The following is a 20,826-nucleotide window of genomic DNA, read 5'->3' as shown; positions in this document are numbered from 1 at the left end:
ATCTAAAAAGTGACAACAGGCAAGGCCTTTCTCTACGTTAAATAAAGGAGATATGCTGTGCTCCATTATTGATGCCAGCTCTGCTGTTTGTTTGGGAAACGCTTTGATACAGAGAGAGAAAAAGAGTGGACAATAGAATATAAAAAGGGAGTATGAGATAGGAATGAGAAGAGGGTGATAGGATTGTGTTTGTGCATATGAATGTGCTACTTTCACACGTTCTCCCTCTCTCTCTGTGTGAGGCGTGGGTGTAAATGCTCTCTTCCATTGTGCAGCAGCGACCTGCATTAGTTCACGACTGTCCCCTCTCCGCTGCTGGAGTGTTCACTTCAGCTGAGTGACCCTCTCTCCATCCATCTCTCTTTGCCCAACACTTTGCCTCTCTGTGTGGCCATGCATGCAACGACACTCTCCAACGCAAAGTGTAGCGCTGTTGCTCGTATCACGCCTCTTTGACGACGGATGTATGCCACATTACTGCACACTTTCTAGGCAAAAGAGCCTCACTGACACCCAACAAAAAATGTCTGCGTTAATATTAACGCAGGCCAGAGAGGTGTGAGAGTGTAATATGCCTTAACATCAAAGTAAAGACTATACAGAGTCACTGATCTCACGGGTAACAGCGGGTAACAGGAACACCTGTGTTTCCCCTAGGATGGAGTCATAGCAGCGGTGCTAAGGCACGTGAAATGTTTTAGTGTGTGTGCGTGCGAAGTGCGCCCCGCCAATTTGTTTCTATGTGTCTGCCAGCACAAGAAAGGCTCTTGAAAAAATTGGCTTCAAATGTATTGTATGAACATGTTTTAATTGGGGGGTGGACGTCACATCCTCTAGGGGGGTCCGGGGGTGAAGATTTTTTTGAACATTTTAAAGTAAAATGCTTCAATCTGGTGCACTTTGAGCAGAATTATTAGAGACCTGATCTAGGGGGTACAACTCTAAAACACCCATATGAAAAAATATGTTTACATTTTAATAATCAAATAAGTATGTGAACATAACCAATAACCTACCATAGCTAATAACAAGTAAAAATGTAACTTATTTTATTTTTGTTGTTCATTTATATCTTATTTTACCAGTTAACATTTATTAATTTATGCATATTTTTGTATCTCACCAACTTTAAACGATATTTTTGGTTTACTGTCCTATAGTATACATTGGAATGATTTCAAACCTGTTTTTATTTATCCTAATAATTATAAAGGAGTGCCTTGGAAATATGTGTTTACATAATTTGTAAACACATATTTGTTTGAGACCCACTGAGATAACTTAGACTAAAATTAACTATCTAAACACTCAGAGAGTCCTTTACCTCACTGAGCCTCTCAGTCTGACAGGAGAGCTCTCGTTCACCATGGTTGTAGAAACATCTACTTCTTATACCCGTTAGTGCAGCTAGCACCAGATTCTAATAACAACAGCGCCGGTACCGATGCGCCCTCTCTCTCTCTCTCCCTTGCTCCCACACTCGCACTTTGGCTGTGAGCTGCGGGCGCCTGATAAGCCAACATCCCCCACTTTCATCACTTACAGTTATGTGGCAATGTCTCAAGATTTAGCAAAAATACACCTTTATTGAACATACAATAACACAAATACTACAAATCCACATAACAAACAATCAAAAACGAAAAAGGGTCGCCACTTATTATTATTTTAATATAAAAAATAAATAAAGTACAAAAAAAAAAATATATATATATATATATTTTTTTTTTGGGTACCTGGCTGGCGCCCCCTAGCAGCTGCGCCGCCACTATTTGTATATAGGGGAACACTGAACACACACGAAAAATTCCCACAGTGCAGGAAAGCGTTCTCAGCAGTAGTCAGGTCATGTTTTGTCTTTTGTCCACTTATCCACCCATTCTTTATATTCTCCAGATGCTCCTACCCACAGACAGTCAGTGAAGGACAGGGCCCACACCAAGCCATCATTACAAACAACCACAGCGAGAGAGTGATCCGCCAAGACAGGGAGGCAGCAGGAGGGTGGAGGAGTGAGGAGAGAGGGGGATTAACGCTATTCCAGAAATAAGCATGCACATGTCAAAGGGAGTTATCAAAAATTCTCTGGTGGTTAAGCTGAATGAAAGTGCAGCTGCAACAAACAGCACTTAAACCAGGTTAGATGACAGAGCAACGTCTGCAATGAGTCACACAAACAAGCAGCAACAGGCACAGGTAGGAGGACGATTCACTAAAACTGAATCTCCTTTTGATTACGAGACTTTTGCAAAATAACATCATTATGTTAACCATCGTGGTTCTGGGGAACTGCATCTTAAAGAAATAATTGAATATTTGGGAAATATCTCTTTGCTATGAGATACAGCCGGGTTAATGAAACAACGAGTTTGTATGACGTGTTTTCTGACCTCGTTTTTACAAACGCCTACCCCAGAAGGCAGAGTAAAAGGTCATAGAGAGCGAGGCAACATTGTTTAAATAAACATTCAACCCACATTTTCAGACAGACTCTCTTTGACACTTGGTTGTACTCACAAGAAGTGAAATGATGTGGCATAATAACACATTTAAAAAAGAGCTTAAAAGAAAAGAATAGTTCGGACTCATTTTAGGAGGACACCACTCATGTCGGTAAAATATGATGCGAACATTAGTTTAGTCTAGCATAAAGACTGGAAACAGGGGGTTCTGTCCAAAGTAACAATATCTTCCTGTGGATGAAAAGCTCACAAATAAACGTGCTACATATTGTTTATTTATCCATATAAAAACAGAAATGTAAAAACGACCATTTGAAGTTTAACTGGGTGTCGTGTGCCAGAATATTTTCGAACAAACAAATTAGATCCAAAATGTTGATCAGTGGGGATTAAAGTCAAATGTGATAAGACAAAAATGTGCTAGATAAAAGTCATGTGTGCATAGCAGAAATATAAAATCAAACTTAAGGCCCCAAAAATACAAACGGTTCCACTGAATTCTCCAGTCACAAAACCTGCTACAAACATATTTTCATTACCATCTCCACCCTTAACAGCCACTAAGAAGAAGGAATGTAAATCTGAGGAGATCAGGTCACTGTAATCTCATTGTGTCATTCTGAATACTGACCCTTTAACAATCAACCTTTGATCTAACGCTGTTTAGTCCTTTGCCAACACGCAGACTGCCAAGTGCAGATTTAATATGAAATTCAAAACGCCATACTACTACATTCCTGTGTCCCAGCAGTCCATGCCACATGTTCATCTTTTAATTACATTTTGGCCCAAACTCATTGCCTGTCTGCACAGGCGTATTGTCTGTGACACTATCTGCCTCGACACTGACTGACTCAAAGCATCAAGCGTCAATCTCTGGTATCTCAAATGGCACATACGTATGCGAGTCATTTGAGGAATTATAGAGTTCCCAACGGCCCTTCGAAAATGATGTTGCTTTTTAAAATTACATGCAAAAAAACACTGCTAAAAATAACGCCTGGTCATAGTGTAGTGTTGCTGTGTAAATTATGGGGATGCTGCCTACTCCACTTCACACCAGCATGTGATTTCTCTCTTTCTGCAGCTCGGTGCATATTCAGGAGGGACAGACAGGAAGCTTTTCAGGGCTGTTAGTGGCATCCGTCCTGCTGCACTCCCACTGTGAGAAGCATGCCATTTATTTTCTTATCACACTTTCTCTAATTCATCATGTCCTGAGAAGGCGGCTTACAACACCCAGGATCAAGGATAGTAATCTGCCTTAATTCATATCCAGTAAGCCAGAAACAATCGACGGCACTACGGATGGTCTGAATGACCTTAAAGTGAGAATGTCAACATTGCTCAAAGTTTGTACTGCCAAAATGGGTTTGAGGTAACTCCGTTCCTTCATAACAAAGTGTGTCCACCAGAGAGCACTAGGAGGTTGATCTTTCAATCCTAAAAGGCCAACTTTTAGTAGGCCAATGGTTGCAATGATACCTACAAATATAATATCAACATTGTTTAAGTTTCATGGTTGTATTTTATTTCATTTACTAGCAGCCAATAGGCCTATACATAATCTGATTTTTTAAAACTTTCAAATATTGTTGTCAATAGTGGATCTATATTTAACTATTAAATGCAAAAATCTCTATGCAAAATATTTTACTGTTTAATTATTGTGTGGGTTTAGAGCTGATTTTGTGTTTTCTTTTTCCAGAGGTGGAAGAGCTACGCAGATCTTTTACTTGAGTAAAAGTAGAACTACTGTACCAGATGTAGTTTACTCTGTTACAAGTAAAACTCCTGCAATCAAAATGTAACTCAAGTAAAAGTACAAAAGTACGAGATTCCAATATACTTAAAGTGCCCGAAGTAAAAGTAGGCCTACCCAACCATTATGCAGATTGGCCAATTTCAGAATAATATTATATGTTTGAATTATAATTATTGATGCATTAAAGTGTTATCAAAGCTGGTAAAGGTGCAGTCAATTGTAATTACTTTATCTGCTGCTGCCTGCATTTGCTTGTGAATCTTAGGTAATACATTTATTTTAGAGTAGCCTATTCTTTCACACACAGTGACGTCACAGCTACCCACAATGCAACGCGCGCCATATGTTTTTTTATAAAGACGCCATTTTTCTGGAGGTGCAAAAATCCTGGCAATGCTAATATAAACAGCTAGCTGATGTAGCCAGGCAGAGCGCACTAGGTTTTTTTTCTGAATTAACGACCGAAGAAATGGCTGCATGTCTTCGGATTACATCTCTGGACTTGAGGGGTGTGCTTTAGGTCGTTACCAGCGTAAACTAGAGCTGTGTGGGTTGTTGGATGTACAATGTATGGAATTACGACCCTCAAAAGTGGCCTTCGGTCGATTTTGGCTGCATCTACGTCTATCTTCTGGAAACACCAGGTGAATACCCCACTTGTCACAATAATATTATCATGCCAATGCATATATGTGGTATTTTAGGGTTGACTATATTGATTAAGGCAATCGACTATGATATTCTGTATGCACCTCGCGTGAAATGGTTGATACCGGAAGTACGGTGTCGCCCTCGGCCCAAAACCCGTATGTGTGTGTGAAAGAATATTATAGTATATACTTATACTTGTAGTGAAGTAAAAGTACACAATTTAGGTAGAAGTACAAAGTAGAAAAAAGTTGAAATACTCAAGCAAAGTCCCTCAAAAGTGTACGTAATTACAGAACTTGAGTTACACCACTGTTTTTTTATCTTGTTTTCAATTTAATTTCCTGAAAATGTATTGGTGGTGTTTAATATCAGTTTGGCCTCTTTGCCTTCAGGTGATAGACGGTTCCGGTGGTGCTGGCTTCACACAGGCGGTTGAGACGGTTAGCTTCAGCCTAAACCTTGCGAAATGCGAATCCTGGTCATTATACAGTTTACATATTTATATGTTCTTCGCTTTCTTAATAACGTTTGCCACGGATATGCCTACTGTCAGGAGTTACTTACCAAGGTTTGTTCAACATTTAAGGCGGTATAACCGTGAAGCTGAAGTCCGGACTCCTCGGGGTTTGTGTGCAGTCACCGGGACTAGGCTAGTTGCTGGATGGTAAGTGAATCTTAAATCTTAAATGGTTTGACTACTACTTGTCAAAGCACAATGTCTTTGTTTTTATGTTTCAAAGCAACATATTTGTGTTTTGTTTTTAATTGTTACACAACAGGTGATTTTACATCATTTACGGTGCTGGGAAGTAACGGAAGTTATAAAACAAGTAATGTAACGCGTTACTTTGTTTTGCTGCTCAGCGTTAGTTATGATATATAGTTTATATATACAGTCTATGGTTATGAGTAAAGTGATGTTAACCTTTTCAATGAATATGGCCTTATGTGTAAAAAAGCAAACTAATGTAGCCTATTGGTTGGCTAGCTTGCCCAACACTGGAAACCATTGGTTTAATAACACTACAAAATCAGATAAATTAAATAAATATAAAAAAGCACAATATCCTCTGAGTCAATTCAAAGTCAATTCAAGTTGCCTACTGGAGTATTTAGTTACTTTTCACAACCAACTTGTCTCCAGACTTTTATGCAGAGAAAGTCATACAACATTAAATCAATTTTGTAAATGGTAAACATTTTAGCCTACAGTTTGTGCAGACTGTTGCCTTTTGGCAAAATCTAATTTAATTTCCTTTTCAGGTCATGACATAAGCTCCACTAATGATACAAGGTTAATTTGAGGATATGCATAGGCATAGCTCAGTGAGCATCACTATTAATTTACTCATCCATGACAGGAAGTGCTGGAGGGGCATCAGGTGTGCCTTCTGCACAGCCCTTCCCTTCAGAGCGGTGTGTTAATGCAATGTGAACATGCAATCCTAGACACTGACCCAACAATTAAGAGGTGCACCATGTGGTTTCATATCAGTACTTCATATCAACAATGCATGTGGGCGACTGCTTCAACACTTACAGGCAGCTAGTTAGAGTGATAAATCGCACCCCTGTCACTCAAACACAGCAGTTTGTCTGCATGCAAAGAGGCAGATCTTTTATACTCTTAACAACAAGAAATAAGGCAAAAATTGAACTTATTCATGGTTTGTGGTGTGAAAGCATACAAGAAAGGAGGTTGTGAGTGGTGGATCCAGTAGACAGACAATAAACAATTTAAAGACCGACAGCAATCATATCAGATAGCTAGTCAGTCCAGACAGACTTCTACAGCAGTGAAAGCTGAGGCAGATGCCAAATCCTCCCTTCGTGACATAACTTGATGTTTCAATTTATGTGGATTTATATGGACGGACGGTCATGCTATTGGGTTAATACTGTATTATGAGGAACTCTATTTCAATTACACAAACAGAGTCAGTAGGCCACTAACGCTGGGCCGCCTATCTCCCTCTCTATCATTCTGTCTCATCTTAGTCCAGGCCATCTGTTACAAACACAGCTCAAATCTGTGGTATGAGGCTGACATATAAGTTACCTCTGTTATATTACTGAGGCACACCTCGCAGTAAACTAAAGCCAATGGGAGATGAGCGTGAACAGGTGCAGCTCCTTCCATCGTGCAGTCAATTCCTTTGAAAATAATTTGCGTGCTGACTGCTGAAACCTTCTCAAGTGTTGGATAGAGGATGTAGGAGCAGGAGCTATGTATAGGTAGTCACATAAGAATACACACTCACACAGCTACACACTTCAAGACAGTTTGAGTCATCAAATTAATGTTAGCCCACTCTGATCTGAAAATGCACTTAATAGATGGAGTTAATTCAGCTTTTCCAGACTCGCTCACTCACTCCTGCACTTTTTAAGACATTTCCACAAAGCGTGTATCGTTAACTGCAAACACATTCATTGAGGAGGTTGTGGAGACATAAGGGGCACTGATAACAGTACCGGAGAGGGACCAGGGGTCTCGTGCTGTCACATCTGTGAGATTATGAGTGACATGAAGGCCCGGGAGGGGGTGCCAAATACATAGGCAAAGAGAAACAAGTTATGCAAGTTATTATTCATTTGTATCCCACCTAATTTCCATATTCTTTTGTTGCCAGAGCTTGTTAGGCCGCGGCACGCACCTGGCACTTCCATGCCAACTAAGTCCTATCTGAAGTGCTTCCACAGTGGCACACGCAAGCATCTGCATAAACACATGCAAACATAGAGATGCACTCAGACACAACACAACACACAAACTAATGCGCACAGGGCGGTAGTAGTAAGGGGGAAAAGTGGTAATTATTCAGAGGCTCCCAAGCTGTAGGTGGTTTCCATAAAAATGTTGAATGAATCAGACTCTCTCGTGGTGTTTGGGCCTTTCGTTTCACAGATTCACAGATTTGCCAAAGTACCCAGCATTCCCAGAGAGCGACATTCTTAGAGCTCTGTAACAGAAGCATACCAAGTGTCCATCCTTCACTTGTGGGCTTATTATGAGCACATGATGGGAGCGCTGTGCAAACTCTCAGTCCTGCTACCCTTGCACACATACACACAATTTTCAAAATAAAGTAAAAGTGAAATTCTTACCTTCCTCAGCTGAGTTAGGCTGGAAAAACAGACAGAGAGACAGAAAGACACTCCACATCTCCACGACAGAATGACACTGACAGAGAGAGGGAGGGAGAGAGCATGAAAGAAGTAGATAGAGTGAGTGTGTGTGACAGAGTGAGCGAGAGAGAGAGGGAGCAGGGGGTGAGAGAGGGGGTGGAGTCTGTTTGCTCCCTTTATCTGAGAGAGGGAGAGAGAAAGAGAGGGGGAGGATGGATGAGGAAAGGCGAAAAATATTTACAGAGCAGCACATACAATAAGCACAGTGCCAACAGAGAAGTAAACAAAACACTGTTGTCAGCGAAACGAGGGGAGAGAGAAAGAGTGAGAGTTTTTTATATTCGAGAGAGAGAGACAAAGAAGGAGAGAGAGTTAACAAGAAAAAGTGTCATAGGGAAAGGGAGGTGGAAAAATGAATAAACTAGTTAGTCCAGTCTTTAAAACAACTGTCTAGACATGTCTAACGACATCACTTCCAGCTCTCCCCTAACGCCTCACACCAACTTCAGCGGGCCGCCTGGCAGACTGTGCATCAAACTGTGGCATCCCTCAAATATCTGGACACTGTGCTAACTTGCATTTTTCAACTTGTGGCATGCGAGAGTGCCCAATTTCTTTTCCTTTTTTTGTTTTTGGATCCCTCTCAGTTCTACCTTTTATGGAAAATGAATATCGTTTGGACACATTTTTGGATGCCCTCCATCCTGCCTCTTCCTAACACCATCCTCCTCCTCCTTTCCCCTCCGTCTCTCAGACACACTCCTCGCCTCCCAGGATTGCTCATCCAGACAGTTTCTAGACACGCACTCACACACAGGCATGCAAATACACAGAGCTGAGCCCCTCTGGCTCATGCACGCCACTCGCTGGTCAGACCGCAGTGCTGCAGCTTGTTGATGGACTTTCATGCCCCAGTTCACTGCATTGACTGACACTTCAGTAGACCTTTGCAGGGAGATGTTGCCTATTGGCTTGACACAATTAGATGGCCCCATTCCCAGCCAGCCGGGGGCCCTTTACCCTGGGCTCTTTGCTCCAAGAAGCAGAGTGGAGAGGCAAATGGATCACGCCGGTCCTCCCGTCATTAAGCCGGGACTTAGAACTTCATAATCAGTTGGTCCTGAAAGCACATATTCCCTGTGCCACTTTATATAAAAAGTGTTTTTTAGAGCTGAAGTGAAAGATTGATTAATCTGTTTATCATTAACTTTTGCTCAATCTATTACTTCATTTCTTTAAAGGAAATATGGACAAACACTACTGGTTCCAGCATCACAAATGTGATATTTTTTCCCGCTACTCTTGTTCTGCTGTTATTGGGAAATTAAGGCTGCACCCGATTCATATTTTCTATGGCATCCAATAGAAGCTTTGTCTGTAAAATATTAGGAAAGAAAAGTGTTCCGTCAGTCCAAAACCCCCCCCGACAAGTTGATTACTCGACTCGTTGTCGCAGCTCCAGTAAACTTTAGGTTTTGTACGGTTATTTTGTCACCATGTGCCCTAGGAACCAATTATAAATCATTTTGTTAAGACGTTAGTTTTTTTTTGGTGTCCTTCCTAAAGAAATGAATTGAACAGTATCTCACTTACCACTTCCCCCATAAAACAGCCACGACCTGTAATTTTAGAAGCAGCAATGTTAGTATGTCTTTTCAGGGGAATTCCTCTCAGAGGTAATCATTATCTCGCGTCTCTACATGTGTTCTGGTTTGGCTTTTGAAGCTGTGTGATCCAAGACTAAATCTGACCTCAAAACTCCTCCCGCATTCACTCCTTAAAAGCGTCATCACACAACCATGAATACATGTCTTCTTAAACCAAACTGTTCAGCAGCTGCCGCAGAGAGAAACGGAACTCTGTTCTTTAACTTATGGCTTTATTTCAATGTTTCTGAGGTTTGGTTATCTCTACAGTGTATAACAGCACAGCTGATGCGGTGCAGAAAGGGAGTAGCCACAGTAATCACACTCTCACTTTAGCACAGAGACTGCAATCACATTAAACATTCATTGCTTTGACTCGAGCATTACAGACAGTGAAATAATTCATAATTCAAGTCACACATTCCCTTAAAGATGGACAACTTTATTTCCTTTTTTAGTTTCTCAAAGCAAGTGTCACTAATATTATTAGTGGCATACATGATGATACTGTGACTCTCACGCACACTCAAGCTTTAACACTCCTGACTTCTGTTTACCATTAAGCAACAGTGACATCCACCATTGTGACAGTGCAAGACAAATCAGTCAATGTAGCAGATTAGACAGGATTATGAGGCACAACCAAACATCCTAATGCACACATTATATTTACAGAGAAACGCACAATACAAACAATTATTACAAACTGGTCCGACTGCCAAAGTGCAAATAAAATGCTACTAAGCTCAAACATTGAAAATGTTTTCCATATGAGTGTGCTCATATCCAAGAAGAAGTACAACTGTACAAACATTAACACAACAGATATAAGCCTATGTACTATGTTGTAATAGTTTATCCTGATTCAGTTACTGAAGATTCTACAATATTTATGGGCATCATTTCAGAAAATTAGAAAGCACAACAATCAATAAGGCATTTTTTGTGCGTTAACTACTAAAATAAATGCAATTCATTTAGTGTTATTACTCAACATTACTATACCTCTTGGTTAAGATCATCATTGTAATATTTTCCAATATCTTTCATGTTAGATACGTATTGTTGTTATCAGTCGATTTTAAAGTGTTTCAATACAAAACATTTACCACAAATGACTGTTTAACACTGATGAGCACTTGATTTAATGTAACGCTATTTTAGAGCCGGCAATATGATGTTAGCCTAGGATGCAGAAGTTACTGCTTCATACTGATGTCAAGAGAGTTTCAAGTACAGTGATGATAAATGTAGCCACCTGAGTTTATCCTACGGTTGTAATGCTTACTGTAAACGACTACAAAATACTGGCTGAAATCATTGAAAACAGAGGTTGGGTTTTTTAGGAGCAGAAATCCTATGAGCAGACTTTTTAAGGCCTGACAGTGTTAGCCTACCGTGGTTCATACAGACAGCTGTAATTTACAGACCTGTCTTCATTATTTCTATAATTTCAAACATCCTCTACTCTCATGAGATGTTGTGCTCCAGGATGATAATACATATTTATATTCTGCTACATGCTTAAATATTTGTATTCTAAGTTTATAGTGCTTTTTTGCACACTTAAATGGGAGAGGGGCTGCTGTAACACCTCTATACTCACTCTGTCTACTCAAGACAACATGGCTCCCTCCCCCAGGCAGCAAGGCACATCAGGCATGCAGACAGGACAGCAAGTCAGTCGTTCTTTTTTGGGTCAAACTACCAGGATCCAAAACCAGCTTTTCAAGCTTGACCTCAATACATAAACCCCCCCAAATCCCACAACCTTTTAGCATGGGGGTAGCTGAAGACCTGGGACTTAAGGCTGAACATATGTTGATCCTCTTATATGGCAGTATGCGTAGGGCTGGCAATGGGAATGTCAACTATTATTAAGTACTAGTAATTCAGTTAAGTTTGGCCCATGTTTAAAGCAGGATTACAGGGAACTCTGTCAATTATTAAAGCATGTTTGTGACGAGGGAACCTTTAATGCTTTAAACGTTTGTGTGTTATGAAATATAGCTCCTTATATCTATGTGTTTAAAACCTTTTGTCTGTGTTGTGTCCGGATTTCTTTTACTTCTTCTTTCTAAGGAAGACCCACCATGGGGACCTTGCTTGTGGGGGAGGTTGGAGGACCTTCTTTTCCCTCGGTCAGGCCGACGGCCATCGGCTCAGGAACCGCGAAGGGTTTTCCCGCGCTGGCAGCGAATCCCTGAGCAATGTCGTCAAAGGTCCTGCCTCTCGTCTCTGGTACTCGCAGGAAGGTGAAGATGAAGAACAGGATGAGGAGGACCATAAAGATGATGAAGACGTAAGGACCACAAAGTTCCTGAGGGAAGAAGAGAGAGGTGTGTAACTACATGACTCAAACTGCACATACTTCTGAAAATGTTTGCAGTGATGGGAAGTAACTAAGTACATTTACTCAAGTTCTTTACTTTTTGAGATTTACGTACTTTCAACTCCTAATCCATTATACTATCAGAGGGAAATATTCTTGTTTTTACATCACTATAATCTGTTAATAACTGTTGCCAGTTACTTTCAGATTCTAATAAATAAAAACAAACATGGGTGTGAATCTTTAAGTATCTTATGATTTGATTCAATTTGATATATCATTGCACTTTTATTCAAAACGGTTCCTGATTCAAAATGAGTTCTGTGTTGAGCACGTGGTGGTCCTCAGCGGTTACAAATCAATTAATGGAAGTTCGGAATAGATTCAAAATCATAGAAGATAGAAATCTTGTTTCTTCCATGAAATAATGTATTCCAGCACACATATTAATCAACTATTATATATTCAAAAATAAAATATCATTATATGTGATGATACTGCTGTTTATAAAGTTAATGAAATTAGCTGAACTCTACCACCTGCAACATTTTAGTGATGAAAAATGTTATGTATTCATTATTTTCTCCAATAATGTATATTTTCATGGTATGAGCCCTTCTGCATTATGTCTACTTTTACCTTAGGTGGCTCTACATTAAGTGTATCTTGATGTCAATACAAGTAAAAGACGTAAATGTTTCCCTTACCTCAAGTTTAGGGAATCCCAGCCCCACGAGGAAGTTGGCGGTCCAGTTGGACAGACCGGAGACGGCCATGGCAGCAGGCCGGGGCCCCTGGGAGAAGAGCTCAGCCACGATGAACCAGGGGATTGGACCTGGACCCATCTCAAAACTGGCAACAAAGCCGAACACAGCCACGATGGCCAGGTAGCTCAGAGACGGGTTGGCCTTCTGCTCAGACAGAGAAACAAAGAGTGAGTACAAGAAGATGTTGTTTTCTTAAGCTCACAGAACAAGAGGTAGCAAGCAAACATCACTTACCACCAAAACCAGGGAGATCGTCATAATGAGGGCAAAGAAAGCCATTCCTGCCAGACCAATCAGATGCAAGGTTCTTCGCCCCGCCCGTTCAACCAGGAAGAGCTGGATTTAAAACAAAGAAATTGTTAATACAAATATGAATAATAATGTAAACCATGCCTTTTATCTAAAGAACAAATGTTTAGTCGGACACTTACGGAAACTACAGTAAACACGGTGTTGACAACTCCAGCTCCTATGGTGGCGTAGATGGGTTGAGTGACACCAGCTGTGTCAAATATACCTGTAGAATAATAGAACACCTAATAGGAGAGAAAGATGAAGAGTTATTAGTATTAGTAAAGAAAAATAAGGGTAGTCTTTTTCATTACAACTTAGGTTAGGTGAGGAATTGCTCTTAGGGTGCTGGTTGTTTTTGGGGAAATGGGCTCAGCAGCCTGTCCACGGCTCTGGGGGAAAAGCTTTTTATTAGCCTGTGGGTCCATGTGGTTCTGAGCCTGCCTGAGGGGAGGCTGGAGAACAAGGGCTGGCTGTGGTGTGAGGGGTCTCATGATATTAAAGATATGGTATTAGCTACAGTTGATGGCTCTCAAGTTTTAGATTTGGGAGCAGATGATTTTTGTACTTTTCGATTTAGGTTGTGGGCCATAAAACAAAAATAGTGAGCTAACTGACCCTAAAATGCCATGTAAACTTCAGAGGATTTGCAGAGTTGGGTTATAGTTACATCAGGTTTGTGACTTCAAGCAACCTCTTTCACATTACACCTAGTCATGTGTTCCATTAAATATAGCTTCGTACAGTTGGTGCTACTAGCTGCTGATGAGTGGGCGGGGTCACGGCTGTTGAATATCTGTCAGTTAAATCGATGTTACAGCCTTTAGCCACGGGCTGCCGCAGCTTTACTGTTGATCACAGTAGTCAGGTCAGAGGGGGGGACGCTAACACACTTAGTCAGCCTCGTGACATGACCTTATTAACAAAAACCTATCAAATACCACTTTGTTTGTCTCTTTCCAATGACCCCACTGGCTTAAATTATTCCGCTCAATCGAACATTGCCTGGAGCAGAGTAGCGTCTCTCGTCATGTGCGTTTTTCAGTAAATGCTCCTTTAGAGATGTAGTGATGACATTGACTGAGACTTATCATATAATGATACCCATAACACTCTGCTCCCTGACAGGATATGGTGTTTACTCACAGCGTTGATACCAGACAGTTGCTGGGAGAGCTGCAGGATTATGGCTATGATGATTGGTTGGCGGTAGTTTGGGGAGCGGAAGAGTTCAGGGATGGTCACTGTCTTCTCCAAGGCCATCTTCATCCCTTCTGCCTTCATCTCATTAATATCATCGCTCACATCCTCACAGCCGCGCAGACGCACCATGGCTACAGAGAGAAGAAGGGATGGATGAAAGGAGAGGGAGTAGGTACATTATTGTGCAAATATGGTGTAAAGTAAGGCTGGAAGGGTCTTAGAACATTATGTTGTAAAACTTTAATAAATCGCAGGGCCGTGCCTCAAGGTTCATTACAATTTCAAGAGCAATTCTAAATTCAGTCTCATTAAAACCTGATGTCGCAATCTCGTTTGCATAACGTCTCAAAACCGACCTTTCCTGGCCTCCTCCTCCTGGTTGAGGACGATCAGCAGGTAGCGGGGGCTTTCAGGACAGAAAGGCAGCAGGATGCTCTGCACGATGGCCGGCAGGATGGTGAGAGCCAGCAGCAGAGGCCACAGAACGTCTGAGCCGAGCAGAAACTCCAGACCAAAGACCTGAAATGCATCAATAACACAAGATGAAGTCATTATAATGAGTTGAGCTTTCATTTGAACTCAAACAACCCTCGCAGCTCTTCTCCAGGACACCATGCTTTTTGTAGTAGTTTTATTATATTACATTGATATTATAATAAACACTAAGAGATGGGAGAGATTTGAATATACTATGCTCTGAAAAATATGGTTAAAATAATACTTTTTAAAAAAGGGATATGTTCTATTTCTACAGTATAATCTGAAAATATGCTTGTAATATTATTAGCTAATTATATGTTTATATATTGTACAGCTTCCCAACAGACTAAAAATATTAATTAAAAACAAAATGTGTACTAAAAGAGAGCTGATAATGTTGTTTCTTGTCCGTAATGATGATCTGTAGGTCACATGACAGCATCGAACTCTTATAAAAGTTCTGAAAAACATTTATGAGGTGAAAAATAATAATGTGAAGAGTTGTGCAACACATTGATTTTGAGGCACTTGCTTGAATTCTTCAAGCAAAGCTGATTCACAAGTTCACGTTTTTCCTGCAGAAATCCAGAGCTTTTGCATAATAAATAAAAAACAAAAGTATCTCAGTAACGTAATCACCACATCATACCTGTGCCACCAGGATGCCAATCACCACACCCAGCTGATGCAGCGTGCCGAAGGCTCCTCGGAGAGCAGTGGGGGCGATCTCACCCACGTACATGGGTGTCAGCCCCGTGCAGAGACCGCAGAACACACCGATGATCAACCGCCCCACGATGACCATCTCGTAAGAACGAGCCAGGCCCGACAGTCCCATGAAACCCCCCCCGATGATAGCCAGGATGTTAGCAAGCAGCATGGACTTACGCCTGAAGAAGAGAGACAAGGAGGGCAGAAGGACATGGTTAGTGGGTGAGTACTGCAGATTATGTTGACCAATTAAATATAATGCAAACTTTTCTATCACAATTTCACAGACTCAAAGGAGAAGTTTCCACGTCTGATTTTGTCAAACAAACAGTCCAAGACAAAAGATAGGCTTTAAAACTAAATTGTGGAGTTTACAATAAGGAAAGGTGTATTTAAAAACTAGTAAGGGTTCGGTTGATTAACTGTCACCATACATGAAACCATTTACTGCACCATACTGTTTACTCCCGATGTTCTTACCTGCCAAATTTGGTGACAACGGCTCCGACAGAGAAGGACCCGACCATGCCTCCCACGCTGAAGATGGCGACTGCAAAGCTCCACACCATGGTGTTGGTTCCTGGGCTGAAAGGCTCCCCGTAGCGCTCCATCGACACATTCTGGAAAAACCTACGCAGTTTCTGTCAACCCACAGAAAAAGAGTGATGAATGGCTGCATCGAAGTAAGTGTTTGTCTAAGTTCACAATCAAAACTATTCATTTTGTGTGTAACTGATGTCAGAGCTCATGCTTCATTGGGAGTTTTTGACACATCCACATGAGGGCAGTATAGCTTTTAGCATTGCCACCTTGCAATGCTGTGGTCACAAATGAGAGCAGTCTTATCATGTCGAGCACCCTAACTGTATCTAGGCCTCTTTGCAAAACCACATCCGAACAGCAATGTGAAAGTCCTAAAACGAGGCCCAGAATTGGCGTTAAAAAAAAGTGTCATTTAAGTTATTGCAATATTAATATCCCAAAAAAGGGAGAAGATATAAAAATGGCATCTATTATTCATCTCTCTCATAATAGTTGTCCCCGCTGTCATAAAACATTAAAGGTCTCTTACACAATTCAACTGACACACACACACACACACACACCTGCTCTGGTGCGTTTATGACCCCGGTGTTGTAGCCAAACTGTAGCGAGCCGATGACAGCTGTTGAAACGCTGAAGAGCAGGTAAAGGGTCACCTTCTTCGGCGGCTGTTGAGAGAGAAAAAGTCATGAGCGATATGAAGGATTAAAACAATGAGCGGATGGAGTTTATGGACAATCCCCCCCTCAGTTTGTGTGGTGGACATGTCCTGTCCCTGGCTCTACAAAGCTCCTGTTGTTTATATTGACACTGGTAACTACAAACACAATGAGTCCCTGTTTTCAGTTTTCTGTCACTTGCAGCACTGTGAAAGCTAGGTTTCGCAAACACTGCACAGGATCCATGATTTGCAGCTCTGAGGTATTTCTCAGCTGAGAAGCTAAAGAAACCCCGAGAGAATAAATGAATCCTATTGTGAGTGCTTTTCCCTGCAGGGTTCAAATTAAAGTGGGCTTAGCTCATAATAACAAGCTAATACACCTGACAATAATCCCTCGTGTGGCACGGCATGTAGGAGTTTGCCATTTTTTACAGTTCCAACAGAGCAGAACTGAGAAATGGGTTTAAGTGAAGTTGTGGTTCCAAGTCTACTATGTGGCGGCACCATGCCAAATAAGGAACCTAGTTACTACATCTCTTTACGTTAACCGCATTACAACAGCTTTCTGGGAACCTCTACAAAGCTCATTATTTGCTTTCCAAGTCGACTGATCCAGACAGGCTGATTAATGAAAGGAAATCCATTTTAATCATCCAGTGTTTTCCAAATCCGCCCGTTTCGACACTATAACACGAGTGAATCATTCATGATTAATACATTGTTTTACACAACTTGTTATCCTAATTAAGTCAGGAAACAGACACAAAGACAGGCACAATTAACTCTGTCCCAATGTTTACATGATATAACTATCTGCACAGATAACTCCTCAAACGTCACAAAACAGTACGTTCATTGAGGGAAATCAAGAGGCAGTTGAAAGAGTCTCCCCCTCTAGAAACAAACCCTCTGTCCTTTAATCTGATCAACTATTTGATTTGCTGAGAACTCAGGCTTCCTTATTGATAACAAAACTACCAACAATGGGCTTTAAGTACATCATGTTTATATGTGTTCCTATCAGGTAAACCCACCCACAGGTCAGAATGAAACGCTAAGGAGGAATTAAAAATGACTCCGTGAACAGCAACACATAAGCAGATAGTGATAATCAGTCGTTATCAGGTCACTGCGTGTTTCTCTGGGACATCATGGCCTTGTCTCATATTCTTACACTAAATCAAGCCGAATATACTTCTGTGACGACATCTTGACGGTTTGACACACAGGAAGTGCTGCAAACACGATTATTTGATAGTGAAGGGGAAATAAAGAGGACTGGAGGGGTCTCTGGGGTGTAGCGCTGCACGAGAGGGGATTTGATGAGGATAACTGCATGTGGGGGTGTGGTTGTGTGTGTACAAATGTGTGTGGATGTAGACATGCCAATTGCATCTGTAGTGACATGCTGATGTTGAGTAAGACTTAGACAAAACGTTCGCATTGTTAAGCCTCTTGCTAAAACAGTGATTCTAATTAGGGAGTGGCCCACTGCGCAATGCGCATTATAGGTACTTTAAGAATTGAATACGGCAGATTAAGAGGTTGTACCAGCATGCACAATTTCCTGCATTTGCACACTAAGGAGCAGAAGCCAAGCCCATCATCATTATCTGCAACCGTGTACTACAATATACAGTTTTTTGTTGCAGCAACATGACATTCGGCTTTAAAAAAGTCATGATCAATACGTTACCATAACCAATACAATTACATTTACAAGTGGTAAAAGTATATACATATTTGTACACGCACAATTCAATGACGTAATTCTTATGAATACCATGGAATATTATAAAAAGCTTAAAAAACGGTTCTAAAGGGATCTATTAAGGTTATTTTCTTTGGAACTTTAAACCTCAGTACCCATGCTTAATTAAAGTTATGTTTCATGTACTTGGTGTTTCATGTACTTGGTTTGGTTCATTGTGTTATTATTAATCATCATCGCTCTCGAAATCCAGAGGAAAGTCTCATTAGTGACACTCCTTTTCTTCGACACTCAAATGACACATTTAACTTATCTTCATCCCATTCTCTCTGTTTATTCAAAATATCTCGCATGGCCGTTTTAGAAAGTCAGTTTTCTTTCTCCCTATGTTTTAATATTGCATTTTACTGTCGTATGTGTCTTCATCATTAATGTGACTTTTGCAGCAGTTCCATTTCACCTTTTCTGCAGTATCATTTATTAGCATAATTTCATCAGAAAGGAAAGATATTTATTTTTTACATTTTTGGTTACACTAATTTTGTGCTATAATTTTTAAGAATGACTTTTTAGAGTGCATGCCTTTTTTGTGGCTTGGGGGGGGGGTAGTTGCATCAACACACATGATGTGTAAACCTTAAGAAACAGCCATGAAATGTGTGTAACTGATTGTTTCAAAAGCCAAACCACAGGGAAGGTTTGTGAGGACAGATAGGCACATTTTGGTCGTTTTAGATACTCTTTACAATACTAAAATATGTAATGCAATCAATTCAAAGTTCACCCTTTGAGTGATAACACTGTCTGTGTAGCATGGTATCGCTAAAGTGTTAACTATATTTGGGCTGTTGCAAGTTGTCAGTCTTTGCTGCACTTTTACAGTTCTTTCTTCATATAACTGGTACGATTCCCTCATGCCTTTCTAATGAACACGCAGATGAAGTAAGAACCAAAACCAGATCGAGTCTAAACTTGCCACCCTGCCTTAGTCATCTCCTGAATTCTCGTATATCCCTCCCATCTCATGCCCCTGCCAGAATGGAAATATACAGGTTTTCCTCTTACTTTTAATAACACTCTTAATTATGAGGACGTGTTGGCACAAAACAGGCTCAGAATGAAACAAACCAAAAGGACTGGCACTCTTCCTCTGGGACTGCTGGGAATTATAACTAAAAGCTTGTTATAATGTGTTTCTACCCGAGAAGAATACTGCAGAATATGTACGGCAAACTCATCTGTGTAGGTTTTTACAGGTAACAGTTTGGAAAATAACAGAACACCACCACTAACCCATGAATCCAATAGAAGTAAGAAACAGTTACCTTTTCGTCCTGCATCCGCTCCATCTTTGCGGCTCACAGAAGATTCAGATGAAGAAAACTACAGGAACTTTTCTTCAAAACTTCTTGGATGCCTCTTATTCCTTATGCACACAACCTCACACCTTTGTGCAAACAGTCCTCGGGAAACCTGAAAATAAACAAACAAAAGAATGTATTACATTCAGTAACTTGATACAGAACACATGTTTGAACAATCTAAAGAACTCTCATAAAGTTCATACCGATAGACCAGTAGACCTAATGGATCAGGCAGAGTGGAGCACTTTTCGGCACTCACTGAATTCAACAGGAGTCAGTATCCAAAATGACAGTAACCCCTCCCTCTGCTTCCGTGTCCACCCTCCTCTTCTGCTCTCACTAATCATGAAATCAAATGAGGAAAAAAGTGATGTAACTCCTTGTGTTCAAATTAAATTACTGTCGCTTTGCTCATTTTGATCAATACAACACCTTCTCAATGGGCTGCAGAAACTTCAATATTATTTGATGATGCTCTAATTAACTGCATTTCGTTTAAAACAAGATTTATTACGTAAAGAACGCTACTTTAATCCGGAATCATGTGATAATAACAACATAGAAATATAATCAAAATATGAACTCATTTGTTTGACACAACCGCATTATTAAAATGAATGTTTGTTTACCGTTGTGGGACATGCCAGCCTCTCTGTATCTTCAATCAGACAAGATGTGTTTGCTCAGAAAATTGCTCAGATGAAGAAGGGAGGGGGGGGGGGGTTGTCGAGCGTACAGTACGGAGCGGAGATGGGGAACAAACGGTGCCGGTGAAAGGAGGCTCTGTGCTGCTGCTGGCCCAACGGGGGCGCGAGAACAAAAGGCAATGTCCACGGAGTTCAGATACAAAGACCGGTCATGCCGAAATCATAAGACCGGCTCAGTGGGTGGCAAACAAACGAGACCAACTAAATCTTCATCAACTATGTCTAATCTTCACAGCCCACCTAAATCCCAGTCTGGAATTTGACAAGTTCTCCAGAAAAATGCGAGTGAGCCAAGGGCATTTCTAAATCCACTTGGTGAACAGGCTGGGTGCACATTTGAATGCTTTTTTTAAATTTTGTATTGTTTAAAAAAAAAAATCATTTAATTGGAAAGCTTGATCAC

General features: G+C 40.8%; 3 protein-coding genes across 6 annotated transcripts in view; 1 reads left to right on the top strand and 2 right to left on the bottom strand.

Moving 5' to 3' along the window:
* Positions 1-9,687, bottom strand: part of ephb6 (eph receptor B6) — a 41,408-nt gene extending 31,721 nt beyond the window's left edge. For 3 of the 4 annotated variants that reach the window (XM_034211409.1, XM_034211410.1, XM_034211412.1), the window contains exon 1: positions 7,987-8,118. In XM_034211409.1, coding sequence (XP_034067300.1) covers positions 7,987-8,044 — 58 coding nt within the window. In that variant the 5' untranslated portion in view covers positions 8,045-8,118. Of the gene's footprint in view, positions 1-7,986; positions 8,119-9,600 lie in introns of those variants that run through there. The other variant, XM_034211414.1, reaches the window with a different exon arrangement.
* Positions 9,688-9,869: 182 nt separating this feature from the next.
* On the bottom strand, positions 9,870-20,055 carry slc2a3b (solute carrier family 2 member 3b). The gene is made up of 11 exons (XM_034211275.1): positions 19,920-20,055; positions 19,678-19,825; positions 16,544-16,648; positions 15,918-16,078; positions 15,376-15,616; positions 14,603-14,765; positions 14,190-14,377; positions 13,184-13,288; positions 12,987-13,088; positions 12,693-12,896; positions 9,870-11,973 (listed from the first exon to the last, which is right to left on the bottom strand). Exons 2-11 carry the CDS (start codon positions 19,699-19,701, stop codon positions 11,731-11,733), a joined length of 1,536 nt encoding a protein of 511 aa, XP_034067166.1. The 5' UTR covers positions 19,702-19,825; positions 19,920-20,055; the 3' UTR covers positions 9,870-11,730.
* rasip1 (Ras interacting protein 1) overlaps positions 15,844-20,826 on the top strand; it is a 25,946-nt gene continuing 20,963 nt past the window's right edge. The window contains exon 1 of the mRNA XM_034211274.1: positions 15,844-16,120. The gene's annotated coding sequence lies outside the window, so the exon portion shown is untranslated. The remainder of the gene's footprint in view (positions 16,121-20,826) is intronic.

The sequence above is a fragment of the Gymnodraco acuticeps genome, unplaced genomic scaffold (assembly GCF_902827175.1).
Source record: "Gymnodraco acuticeps unplaced genomic scaffold, fGymAcu1.1, whole genome shotgun sequence".
Lineage (NCBI taxonomy): Eukaryota > Metazoa > Chordata > Actinopteri > Perciformes > Bathydraconidae > Gymnodraco > Gymnodraco acuticeps.
The sequence above is the reverse complement of the archived record's forward strand: the minus strand, read 5'-3'. Positions and strand labels throughout refer to the sequence as shown.

Coding starts and splice junctions, on each gene's coding strand:
- slc2a3b (XM_034211275.1), bottom strand. CDS start 19,701: ATGGAGCGGATGCAGGACGAAAAG. Junction 16,079..16,543: donor TCATAAACGCACCAGAGCAG/GTGTGTGTGTGT, acceptor GTGGGTTGACAG/AAACTGCGTAGGTTTTTCCA. Junction 11,974..12,692: donor TGGGATTCCCTAAACTTGAG/GTAAGGGAAACA, acceptor TTCTTCCCTCAG/GAACTTTGTGGTCCTTACGT.